The sequence below is a fragment of the Talpa europaea genome (assembly GCF_964194135.1).
Source record: "Talpa europaea genome assembly, chromosome: 11".
NCBI classification, from domain to species: domain Eukaryota; kingdom Metazoa; phylum Chordata; class Mammalia; order Eulipotyphla; family Talpidae; genus Talpa; species Talpa europaea.
The window spans coordinates 15,632,017-15,645,508 of NC_140078.1; the positions used below are offsets into that span (position 1 = coordinate 15,632,017).

General features: G+C 39.5%; 1 protein-coding gene across 1 annotated transcript in view; it reads right to left on the reverse strand.

Moving 5' to 3' along the window:
• Window positions 1-13,492, reverse strand: part of ATRN (attractin) — a gene marked incomplete at both ends in the record, with an annotated part of 98,983 nt that overhangs the window by 12,044 nt on the left and 73,447 nt on the right. Inside the window, 4 exons of the mRNA XM_084248234.1 lie at window positions 3,313-3,374; window positions 9,861-10,018; window positions 11,713-11,791; window positions 12,303-12,397. Coding sequence (XP_084104360.1) covers window positions 3,313-3,374; window positions 9,861-10,018; window positions 11,713-11,791; window positions 12,303-12,397 — 394 coding nt within the window. The remainder of the gene's footprint in view (window positions 1-3,312; window positions 3,375-9,860; window positions 10,019-11,712; window positions 11,792-12,302; window positions 12,398-13,492) is intronic.

Sequence of the window (13,492 nt, forward strand, 5' to 3'; positions counted from 1 at the left end):
TATTTATGCCTTATTTTCATTTAATTTTCATCACTTAAAGTCTTTTAAGTTGATACAAATTTGAACCTTTCAAACTTTATCTGTCTCCGTGATCATGTGCCCTGGCCAATGTGACTTTGTGCCACCGCCCACAGAAAGTGCTCCCTGCACTCAAGGGCTAGTGGACAGTCTATTGTTTCTGCCCCTCCGCCCCCCTTTTTGATTTCTGGTCATTTTTTCTAGATCTAGATACAATGCAATGTTGAACATTTGTTTATTTATTTTTTAAAGAACTATTCCTTTACTGTAAGATTTTTATTTATTTAATTATGTAGAAGAACTGGGGTATAGGCCAGAGGTGCCGGGGGGACGGTGGTTGGTGAGAGGATTCACCAGAGACAGAGTGGGGAGCAGAACAGGCAGATCCACTGAAATACACTGCTGAGGGGAGCAGCAGGCGAGTCAGTTGAGGTCTGCTGTGCCATGTGGGTAGCTCTCTGGCTGGGACCGCACTCATGCCATAGAGGTGATAGGCCACCAGAGAGACCTACAATGTTGAATATTTATCAAAATAACAAAAACATATTTCATTTTGTATTGGTATAAAATAAAAATATAATTGATTCCCCCTACCCCGCCCTGAAATACCAAATGTCTTTATTAGATTCTTTTATCTTCCTCCAAGATTGGAGGGACGAAGCCAGTTGCTTCTAGGTGGAGACGTAACCATCCAGAAACTAAGTAAAGGCTACGCAAGATGCTGGGTCTCTCGCACTCTGGGGAACAAAATGCATGAGCAACCAAAGTAAAAAATATATGTATTACAAGTGAATGATCTATGGAAAAGGGCAAGCTAGTAATTTGACAATTCTCTGTCAGCTTCATCAGCTCACAGTGGGCAGAAGTGGGCCCAACAGGAAATGGATGAATCTTGACACATGGCCATCTGCTCTCCAGCATCATTCTTCTTTTAGGGTACAGCGGGGAGGAGGGCACCTAAGGGCTTTCTATGGGAAATAAAACTATGATTTTCATGATCATGGCATCTCCCCTGCCAGGTCGGCGTAAAATCATAATTTTCATGCCAGCCTCTGACTTAATGACAAAGAGCTGCAAAAGGTGCATGCCTCTCAACTCCATGGAACTGATTTTTTAATACTGTGCATGTATTGAAAAACTTTGATAAACTTCACCTACTAATTCTAATACTTTAGCTGTAGATTTTTTTGCATTTCTATTGATACAATCATGCTGTGAGTAATGATTTTTTTTCTTCCAATGCTTATGCATTTTATTCATTTATCTGTTTAGCTAGAATCTCTATCACAATGTTTGAGTGATAGTGGTTTATTTGTCTTATTTCCAAACTCAAAGGGAAAGCATTTCACCATTGATGAATGGTGGCTTGCTACTGGCTTATATATTGTTCCTTTATCAGATTCAAAGACATTTCTTTCTATTCCTAGTGTCTTCAGAGTTTTTAATAATTAATATTAAATTATTCCCCCATTGATTAAGATGATTATATTATTCTCCCCCTTTATGTAATAATTGTGAATTACACTGATTGATTTCTCTGATGCTAAACCAACATTGCAATTCCTGGAATATACCCAACTGGTAGCCTGTTTATATTAGTGGTGGATTTTTGATTCCTCATTAATGAATGAGACTGGTTTCTAAATTCCTTTCGCATAATATTGTCAGGTGGTGCTAATAACTTCACAAAAATAAATTGGGAAGTATTTCTTCTTTTTTTTGCTCTCTAGGAAATTTAGCCAACATTGAGAGTATTTCTTCCTTAGAAGATTATGAGTTACCAATGAAGCCATTTGCACCTAGAGTTTACCTGGTTAGAAAACTTGATGTATTTTAAAACAGATATAGGATTATTCAGGTTTCCTATTTCTTCTGTGTCAGTTTGGGTAAATTGAATATAGTTTTTAGGTTTTTAAAAACTAATGCAGGGCCTCCCCCAGTGGCGCAGCAGTTGAGCGCTGGGTTGCGAAGTGTCCGCAGCCTCTGCAGCACCAGTTCAATCCTCGGCCCCCTGGGGAAGGGTCCCACATGGCGCGTAGACCTCTCCTGCGGCCTGCTACTCCCCTCAGCAGTGTATACTATTAGTGCATACTATTTATTCCATTTTCAAATTTATATGCTTTAAAATTACTCATAAAATACTCTTCTGGAGGAAAAAAATGTCTGAATGCCTGCAGGATTTGGAGTAATGGCCCCTTTATTATTTCTGACATTATTTATATGTTCTCTCTCTTTTCCTTGGTTATGCTTTCTAGAGATTATCAATGTTATACTTACTCTTTTTCAAGGATCCAACTTACAGTTCCTTCAGTTCTTGCTACTGTATTTTCCCCCATTTCATTAATTTTTGCTGTCTATATTCCTACCTTCCACTTTCTTTAATTAGTAGTTCTTTTTTTGATTTATTGAGTGCTTTTTCCTTTTCCAACAGAGACTTCTATAAAGCATTAACTTCATAAAATTAAATTCAGTATGCATTAGTGGCATACTGAAATTACCTGGAGAGCTTTTGAATGCTTAATTCCATCCCCAGAGTTTCTAATGTGATTGGTTTGGGGTGTGGCTTGGCATCAAAAACTCCACAAGTAATTCTACTATGCAGCTAAGGTTAAGGCATTGGGATGGAATATAGTAAACCGGTGGGAGGAGAGGATTTTGTATGAACTTGTGATGTGGAGGGAGTTGTTTGGTGAAGTGTCAGAAGAGCGAAAACAAATGGGGGGGGGGGGCAACTGGGAAAGTGTGGGACATGATGCTGTTGTTTTCTCATATAAGTAGCTTAGCGCTCATTATTTTGAATTATGGACACATGGTATTTCTATAAGAATAAAATTAAACAGAACAAAACCTATAAAAACAAAAGATTCCCAGGGGCCTAACAAATCACCTTTAGTTTTAAAACTCTGGAGAGTCACCTGACTACCTGTAGCAGCAAGAGGAAGCATATCATGCAGCACATACCAGTAATCACCAGTAATTAATCATTAATTAAATATGTCTTGACCACAAATTCTCCCAAGATGAAGAATCAAATTGTAGTACAAGAATCTACATTGTAGTACAGGGTATGTGGAAAGCAGACTCCCAAAGCCAGGACAAAGCGAGTATCTCCATTTTAACAGATTAGACGGAATGCACACAACTGCAACAGACATGACTTTTCAGGAACACAGGAAGTTAGTTTGAACTGCTGTGCAAACACAGGATTATTATCTTTCGTGAGCTGATATTCAATTAATGGGGTTAAGTGCCTGAATCAAAAGAACAGATATCATTTATAGAAGTAAAAATTACCTGAAGAAAGTCACGAAGAACTGTACCAGGTCCATAAAATTGCTGTGCTGGCTGAAGGCAATCTGTGGCAGAAAAACAAGTCATGTGAGTAGGTAGGTTACAAACAGCCTCCTGGGTTCAAGGTCTAAGTTGAAAGATAAACTTGCGCCATCAACCCAACCAAGAGCAGTATTTCCAGGCTTCAGCACAACCTTCCTCCGGCTTCCCTCTGCTCCTGACATCAGATTTAAGTTCTTTCTGTTTGACCTAGAAGACTTGAAAACTCTGATGATGAGAAACTCAGTTTGCCATGTCCCGGTGCTTTCATCTGAACAAAACATCGTCCTTATTTGCTTAAAATTCCAATTCTTGAATCTACCTAGAGGGGGGTAGCCTCATTTTGTACCCCTCATTCATTTAACATTTATGTGTTCAGTGTGTATTCACTTCAAGATAATGTCCTCCCTAAAACAAGTAAGAATATAAAAATGTTCATCAAATTTAAGAGGCCACTGGCATAAAGAGGCATTCATTATCTGTGCATTATTACCACCTCTTGGGCAAGCAGGTATGCTGAGTGAGTGGATGGTCAAGGAAGTCAGTGGGTCCTGGCTGTGATGGTTCCATGAGGGAGGTCTGCCAGAGGAGGAGGGTGATGTGGATAAAGACTGTCCAGGGTAAACAGGGTCAGAGGAAACCCAAGGGAACAAGGGTATTAAGAGTTGAGAAGAAACAGGCAAAGCCATAGATGAGAAGCAGAAGACAGGAGACTTTCAAGAAGAAGGAATAATAAATAATGATCATGAAGGAAACCATGAGGTAGTGCAAGAGCCTTCAGTGCTATTTGAAACAAAGACTTGTACTTTATACAGTTTTGTTCTTAAATGTATTTCAGGACATTATAATTCCTAAAAGCCTTAAGGTAGAGATATCTAATACCAATATATATGTACATACACACACACACATATATTTTACTGTTATATAATAAATACAAAGCTTCTGACATCATTCATAATAGCCAAAGAGTGAAAACAACCCCAGTACCCATCAACAGATGAATGGATAAACAAAATATGGTATGTCCATGCAAAGGAATATTATTCAGTCTTAAAAAGAAATGAAGTGCTGAAATAAACTAAATACAGATGAACCTTGAAAACATTATGTTAAATGGAAGGAGCCAGTCCAAAGGCACATGCTATGTGAGTAATTTACATGAAGTGCACAGAATCGGCATATCCCTAGAGACAGAAAGGAGACGAGGGCCTGTCGAGGGCTGGGAGCAGGGAGGAATGGGAAGGGAATGTTCATGGGTACTGGATTTCTTTTGGGGGTGATAAAATATTCTAAAACTGATTGTGGTCATGGTTGCACAACTCCGAACGTACTAAAAAAAAAAACCCACTGAATTATGCACTTTAAATGGGTGAATTGTATGACATGTGAATTACATCTCAATAAAGTTGTTACTAAAAAAAGATATCCGAGTCAACACGTGTGTCACACACCCTTTGCTCAGTAGAGCAATCTGCTGGCGCCCATAAACACAGCTCTGAATCTAAATGAATGCCCAGTTCTCAATACAAATTCTGTGTATTTGCCTTCACTTGCGAACACTAGCCTCTTATACAAACCAGCAGATGAAACACCCAGCATGGAGAGGCTTTAATATTAGTTCCACTTTACAATAACAACCTCTGTTGCAGAGCCAGTAGCAAGCCAGAACCCAACTCTGTGGCCCACCTTCCCACCACACAAGGCCCGCTGTCTGTGCTCTATCTTAGACACCTTCCCTCCCAAATAGCGGGTCTGGCTGAACCCAGCTGAGCCCCTACTTACTGGAGAGAACACCTAGGATGGCTTTCTGGAAGTGGGGGTATAAGGGAGGGGTGCGCACCCACAGGAGCAACCAAACAGAAAACAGGCACATCTGGCCCCAACACACCCACCATCCTCCCACACACAGGCCTTTTCAGTCGGAATGGTGTTTTTAATTTTAAACTGCATCTACAAAGATTTTTATAGTTAGTTTCAAATTCCCTCAGTTAGCAGTTATAAGTTTTGATCTGTTCCTAATTAAGGAAAAGAATCCTGGGGTGGGTTCAGAGTAGAGGAACTTGAGTTTAGCATTACAGTTTTTAAAGCACCAGTGTTTACACGAATTTCTCAGTAGAGAATTAGATTTCCCCAGCTATTTTGCTTTAAAATATGAGAATCAAAGACAAAAAAGGCTTTTGCCTACTCTGAAAGCCAATTAAAATGTAACTGAATGGCCTACACGGCATCATTTAGATTCTCCCCTCTTCTCTTCCCAACACTCTCTGCTTTTTTCCTGAATTTGTACCATCTCTAAGTGGGCTACATCTAGAAAAGCTAAGGCTCTGAGGAAAATCAAGCAGTAAAGAAATGTGCAGCTCTCTTTGCTGAGAACACGACCACATCTGCCCAGGAAGATGCGAGCTCAGCCTTGCTCCCAGGCACAGCCAGACTTATTTCCGAATGCAGAGAGAACTGCTGTCCAACAGGCAGGCCCCTGTGGAGACACCGAGATGCAGGATGCCGAGGCCACATGTGCTGAACACCGAGGTTATTTACACCAAACAGCAAAAAGACACATTTCAATAGAACTTACCTGCTTTTTCAAGAAAAGCTTGGCAAACTAGATGGTGAGCATGCCATCATTTATTTTCACAAGTGCTCCTGAATGCAGCTTTCATAAATGGGTCTTACTCGAGTGAGTGACCCGGCCCAGGTAAAGAGCACCAAAAAACCAGGCAGAAGATCAATATCTCTTTGATTCTTAAATTTATAATCAGTACTTTTTAAAAGTAAGCGTGAGGAAGAGATCTTCTAGAAGGAAATGCTCTAAAACCATGTCAGTGACTTTCAGAGGGTGGAGCAACAGGGTATTGGGAGGGAAAAAAACTAGACCTCGGCATTGGCAAAGCGTGGCTATCTCCAGCACAAAAGGCTGTTTATGTGCACAGAGCCCTCTTTCCAAATGGAAAGAAGTCAGCAGCACAAGTCAAGATTTTCACTAAAAACCTTAAGAATAGTAATCATTTTTCAGCTTTAAGTAACAAAGCTTGAAATTCAATCAGATTCGGACATAGCAAGGTATGCCAGTATAAAACAATCGCAACTGAAAACAAGTCAACAGGTATATTAACTAGAACCCGTATCAAATATTTTATAAATGCATGTGATCTACAACTTGATAGTGTGAAATGCTACCAAACTGGAATTATACTGACCAGGGCCTCGGGCTCAACCTCCCTGGTGTCAGAGAAACCACCCAAATCCCTGCTAGCCCCACACCAAATGCAGTCTATAGCAGAGAAAATTCTGGTGTGTCTCCTGATATTGCCCATGACCTTGGTGTGTGTTCCCTTCTCCTTGAGTGTGGGCATGCATGACCTATCCCAAGAGCCTTTTAATAAAGGGAGTAGAAGTGTGTAAGGGATGCAACTTTGCTTCCTCTCTAGAATTTGGTGTTAACACTATTTTTTATTTTAGCCATTCAGATAGTATACAGAGATACCTCACTGTGGTTTTAATTTGCATTTCTTTCATGTCCTTTGATGCTGAACACCTTTTCATGTGGTTGTTTACCACACATATATCCTCTGTAGTAAAATGTCCCTTCATGTTTTTGTCCCTTTGCTAATTTGCCTGCTTGTTTTTTAATGTTGAGTTTTGACAGCTCTCCTTATAGTCTAGATGCCACGACTTTGTCAGAAACATAGTTGACCAGTACACAGCTTGTATTTTCATCTTCTTACCAGTGTCTTTCACAGAACAGAAGAATTTGGTTTTGATATGGTCCAATTAAATCATTTGTCTTTTTATGAATTATGTTTGTGTTGTCAAGTCTAAAAATTTGCCTTGCTCTAGAATGCAGATTTTCTCCTACTTTTCTTTTCCTAAAAGCTTTACAGTTTCATATTTTACATCTTAAACTGTGATCCATATTGAGTTTATTTTTTTCTGTATAAGATGTAAAGTTTAGGTTGAAGCTCATTTACTAGTTTATGGTTATTGAAGTATTCTAGCACCACTTGCTGAAAATTTTTCTCCACTGAGTTGACTTTGTGCCTTTGTCAAAAATCAGGTGTATGTACTTATGTGGTTCTCTTTCTGGGATTTTCATCCTGTCCCATTGATCTATGTGTCTATCACTCCTCCAATAACCATAGTAGTTAAACAGTAAGCCTTCACATTGCATATAATAATTCATCCCACTTTATTTCTGCCTTTCAAAACTGTTAGTTATTCTGGAATCTTTGCCTTTTCATATATTTACAAAAATCCCTGCTGTGATTTTTTTAAACTTTTTAAAATTGGGGTAAAATACATATATGAGGTAAAATTTGTAGTCTTAACCACTTTTCAGTGCAAAATTCAATATGCTAAACACAGATGCTGCAGAGGTTACATGAGAAGATAATGTGAACAACTTTAAAATTTAAAAACATAGGAAATAATACCTGGAAAAAAATGGAAAAAATATGAAACACCTAGGAAAAAATTATCTTGTGGATCAAATAAAAAGAGAAAATCCAAAATATCCTGCAACTATTAAAGAGTAGGGTTAGCAGATAAAAAAAATCCCAACAAATAAAACGCCAGAATCAAAAGTTTTTACAGAAGAGACCTACCAAAAATTAAAGGTTAGGTAATTCTACTATATAATCTCTTCCAGAAATGAGAGCAAAAATTCAAGGTTAGCTTCACCTTTAATATCAAAACCATCACCAGGACAGAAAAGGGAAGTGTTACTTACTCATAAAATAGATACAAAATTCTAGTCAAAATATTAGTAAACTGAATCCAGCAATGCATAAAGTAAGAAAATGATAAATTGTGCTCAAGCAGCATTTACCCCAAGGAATACAAATGATGTTCCGGCTCCTGGCTCGTGCGACTGGACAAACGGTGGTCCCATTCACTGAGAAAGGAAGCACAGTCCGGGCAAAGATCACAAGAATGACTGTGCTGAGTGCAGGGAGCTGAATTCCCAGGTAGAGAGGTCCAGGCAGCAGCTGAGAGCACTATTCTGCTCAAATGGAAACTGGGAGGCAGAGCACTAAGAACCACCAGCATACAAACAGGACCATGAGTCCAAGTGGGATGTAATTACCCCAGAAAACTGTGTGGGCTGAAGAGACGAGAACCAAGGCCTGAATTGCAGACATATTTAAGGAAGAAGACTTCTTAAAAAGACTGTCCAGAGGAATAGGGGACAAAAGGAGAAGGAAGTCAGTGACTCAACACAGACAATGAGGCAAAGGGGACAGAAGAACAATTTGGTCACTGGGCTGACCATGGCAAGGCAGTTTCAGGATGTGTGTGGAAATAAAGTAGACTCTTGTGGGTTGACAGGGTAATAGAAAAGAGAAACAGAAATAGGGCGTGTGGCCAGTGTTGTAAGAAGACTAGGTAAGGAGTGAAGCAGAGAGTCTCTGAGCAAAGGGAATAGCAGGTTAAAGGATGAACAAATCTGCAGACTATCTAGACAGGAAAAGGAAAGAGAGTGATGAGGAAAAAAATCTGTCCTCCACATTCCAGAAAGGATCAGATTGACTGTTCTTTAGTCACAGCCCCAAGACATGAACATAACATCACTAGACCTAGATTTCAAACCTTTCTAAGTGATCAGCGACAACTTCCTTCACTAATCATGCTTCGAAAACTGGCAAACGGCCACAGCCCAGTCCTGACTATGCTTCCATAGTTGGGGCGAACCAATTCCTGAAAGACCACCCGTTCCTAATTCCACATTTACCCAAAATGAAGGGGGTAAAAAAATTATGCTGTATTAAAGCAAGGCCCTTGAGGACACAGTGGTGGATGATCATAAGGGGTCATGCCACGGTCTCAGACAAGAGAGTCACAGAGGGTTCCCAAGGGACTGACCCCCTGGAAACAGAGAAAAGGAGCAGGCTGATGATGGTAGTCGCTGCTGCAGGCAACACGGATACTTAGATTTACTCTTGTGGGTCACAAAACAACCAAGACTTGGAGAGGGTGTGGTCTGCCTACGAGTGAGCTAGTCAGGACTAAAATCCAGTCTAGTGCAGGACTTGGGCACCTTAGGGGGATGGTAAACTGCCTCCCTCATTGTCCCTCCTCTCCTCCTCTAAAAGCTACTTGCATTCCTGGGATCTTTTCATACCACACTCTCCACACTAGCTTTCACTGTTTCTATCTGCGTTTGTTTCATTTATATCCACTCTCCCCATTTCAGAATTCAAACTGTTTAGATCTACAGACTGTTATGTGGCAAGTGCTTAATAAAGAAATGCACACAGTTGTAATTATTAAATTTGTTATATGCCAATTTGCTTTCAAGAGTGCTTATAAATTTCGTTTCTAGGGGAATCAAGCCATCCCCACCACAAGCTTCTTTATGGTGTTCTGTGCTCAGTAAGGACGCCTCTGCCATAGATATCACAAAGGCAAGAAAATTATAAATCTCATTCACCACAAGTTCCAAATTAGTGAATGCAGTCTTCACGAGAGATTTCACCATTTTTGTAGGTAGGAGACCAACAGGCACTTCTTACCTGAATTTTGATGGGCCAGGTGAAATTACTGACATAAACAAAGAAAGTGATATTTGGATGGTTGCGAAAATCAAATTTTTCATTAGAGAAGCTGTCTTTGTACTCCTTAATGTTGGTTTTTGAAACAACAGGCATTTCTTCTCCAGCCTGGGTTCCAGCTATTAGGAAGAAAAAGATGAACTTGAAAACTTTTTTATGACAGAATCTACCCCCATTAATAATAAGGCTAACAGTATTTACTCAAAATTTCAATGTCCCAGCAATAGTCTTTAACGCTCAGTCTCATCTAATACTAACAACCACTTTATTATCATCCTCATTTACAGATCAGGAAGCTGAGGTTTGGACAAATTAAGTCACATGACTCAGGTTACACAGCCGCCAAGAAGTGGAATTAGGATCTGAAGCTGGGCAGGCTGACCCACAAGCTTGTGCTCTTAGAATAGTTTTACTAGGGAGTCCTGCAGCCTCCGCCCCTATGGAAAACAGTATACATATGGCCATAAAAGCCCAGAAAACACTAAAATCCTATTAACAAGTAATGGCATTCACTCTGCCCACAACTCTTCAATTGCTCTGCATAGCTGAGTCCTCGAGGAGAGAGTCATTGCAAATCATTCATATTCTGCAGACAAAGGCTCTGATAATTCGGACTTTTTCTTTCTTTCTTTTTAAATTTAGTTAGGTATACAAGAACTGGGGTGTAGGCCAGAGGTGCAGGGGGTAGGGGTGGAGAGAGGCGGTGAGAAGACTCACCAGAGACAGAGTGGGGAGCAAAACAGGCAGATCTACTGAAATACACTACTGAGGGGAGCAGTGAGTGAGACAGGAGAGGTCTGCTGCGCCATGTGAGTCAGCTCCCTGGCCAGGGATCGAACTTGCATTTCAGTGGCTGGCAACTGCTTGATAACGCTGAGACTTCAACCCCTGAGCCACCAGGGAGGGCCCATACTTTTTCTTAAATTGCTGTCTTATTTATCTTTGTCACTGCAAGTTTCTGAACCTTTTCTGAATTCTATACAGTATTTTAAGATATGATAAATACAAAGTGATATGCAAAATCAATGTTTTTATTTTGCTTCAGTCTCACAGGTTGTGTTTTGACCAAATAACCAGTATCTTAATAATAATCATGATGAAAAAAGTTACCATTTAATGAAATTCCAGCACTATATTGAGTACCTCTTTTATTATTGAATTCTCACAACATTCTATATGACTAAGTTGTCTTTATTATCCCAGTTTCAAGGAAACTGACTCAGAAAGCACAGTACTACTAAGTAACAGGCAGAATTCAAATCCAGGTCTGCTGACCTACATTCTCCACACTTTATTTCTTTAGGAGATTTTCTGCCCATTGGGTCTTCCTTAAAGAATCATAGTAAGATAAACAAAATAGCAAAAACCTGTGCTCTTAGAGCTTGATTTAATTCCCAGAGTACATTTATTTCCTTGTGCCTAAATTCTCATGTTTCTGTTTCCTGAAACAGAGTCATTTGAATCTTTCCCTTCTGCAGCTAGATGAGGATGCTGCAGGTGGTTCCAGGGTGGTGCTGGGGCACCAGAAGCAGAGGTGGCAGCAGAGCAGGGGCAGCGAGCACACACTGCGGCTGATGGCACAGTAGACACTGGCAGGCATAATCCAATTTATTCCACACCATAGCTGTTATCTTCTATTTAAGATGAATAACCCAAAGGTCTAGAGGAAGGTTTTGAACATTTGCTAAGGTCTAGTAAGTAGCAAAGTGGATGTTAAACCCATCTGTCTTCCAAGCTCCCTTTCTCAACTCCTGTATCACATTTCTCAACCTATTTCCTCCAGTCAGGGGGTCTTCTTTAGCTGTGTTTTTACCTGAGAAGCTGGCGGCCCAGGTGATGTTGAGGTTGAAGTTTTTGGAGGCATTGATGAACATGTCCAAATCCCTGTTTTGCTAATGAGAAGTGCAAATAAGTAGAAAATTAATTATAACAGTCTCCAGGTTTTAAAATAAAGCAGTGATTAAATTTTACTACTCTCAATTTAACTTACAAAACAGATACTTCACAATCTCTTAAGCAAAGCACACTTATAGAAGAGTCAGCCAAATTTCTAACCAATTTTTCTTAATGTAAGGTCTATACCCCAAATAAATTTTATTGCCCACCCATAAAAGTATATGGGATTTAATGCTTTGTCAAACACCGAACTCCATGAAAAAAATAGCTCTTAGAAAGATCCTCCCCAGAACACCACACCTTCCATTCTATGATCTAACATTAGGGGGTTAGGCCTTCCAAGAACCCTCTGGGCAGCAGTTTCCAAATTTAGGTTCTAACATCTCTTCCTTGCATCTCTAAACATCATTCTTTAGAGACCACTTCTGAGGCAGTGCTTCCATAGATAATGGCCAAGACAAAGATCCACATGAAATCAAAACAAAATTAAGACTTTAAAAATCTTACTTCATCAGGTGTAGCCACAAAATTGATGGCTGTGTAGTAGCGGTCATCTTCCTGGGAGAGGCTAAAGGTGAACTGATAGTCAATAAGCAGAGTGTCTATGGAAAGAAATAAATATGTATTTAAGAATTGAAACAGAACAGGCCTGGAGAGATACAGACTTATTTGCTTAAATTCAAATAACCAGAGAAGTACTTTGGGCTCATCAATACCTGGAGATTGGAAAATTTTCCCCAGAATATCAATTCTGTGGGCACTATCATTTAATTTGGGTTAACTCACCAACCTTCTTATATCATGACCACAACTGAGGCTTTAGGCTCCAACCTAACTCCACTAACAAATATTATTTGAACATTACTACCTGCTAGGGTTTACTTCAGCATACAGAGCTATAAATTAATGGTACACGACTCCAGATTGGTTCCATTTCTAGGGCAAGGAATTTATATCTTGGTTATCTTATTTTAGAAAGTAAGGAAGTTTTCAATGACAAATGTGATACAGCAAAAGAACACAGCCTGGAAGAGAGCCAACTGGTCAAAGATGATATAATTTAATTCTAAAAAGTCTATTCTACAACACAACAGTAATAAAAAATCAAAAACAAACAACCTGATTTAAAATGAACAAAGGATCTGAATAGCTATTTCGATTAAAAAGATAAACAAATGAACAATAAGCACATGAAATGATGCTCAGCATCACTAGTCATTAAGGAAACGCGCATCAAAACCATAACCAGGCTTCACTGCACACATATCAGGATGCCTATTAAAAAACCAGAAAATAATGAGTGCTGGCGGGATTGTGGAGAAACTGAAACCTCTGTGCACTACTGGCAGGAATGTAAAACAGTAGTACAGACACTGTGGAAAGTGGTATGGTGGTTCCTCAAAAAAATAAAAATGGGATCTAGTAATTGGCTTGTGCTGTAATATGATCCAGCAATTCTACTTTTGAGTATATATCCAAAAGAACTCAAAGCAGGAACCTGAAGAAGTACTCAGATACCCATGTTCACAGCAGTCAAATAGACTGTAGCTATTATTTCCAAAAGCCAAAAGGTGGAAGCAACAAACGTGTCCATAGTCAGATGAATGATAAACAAAATGTGGCAGTACACACGGTGAAATACTATTCAGCCTTGAAAAGGTAGGAAAGTCTGACATATGCTACAACATGGATGAAGC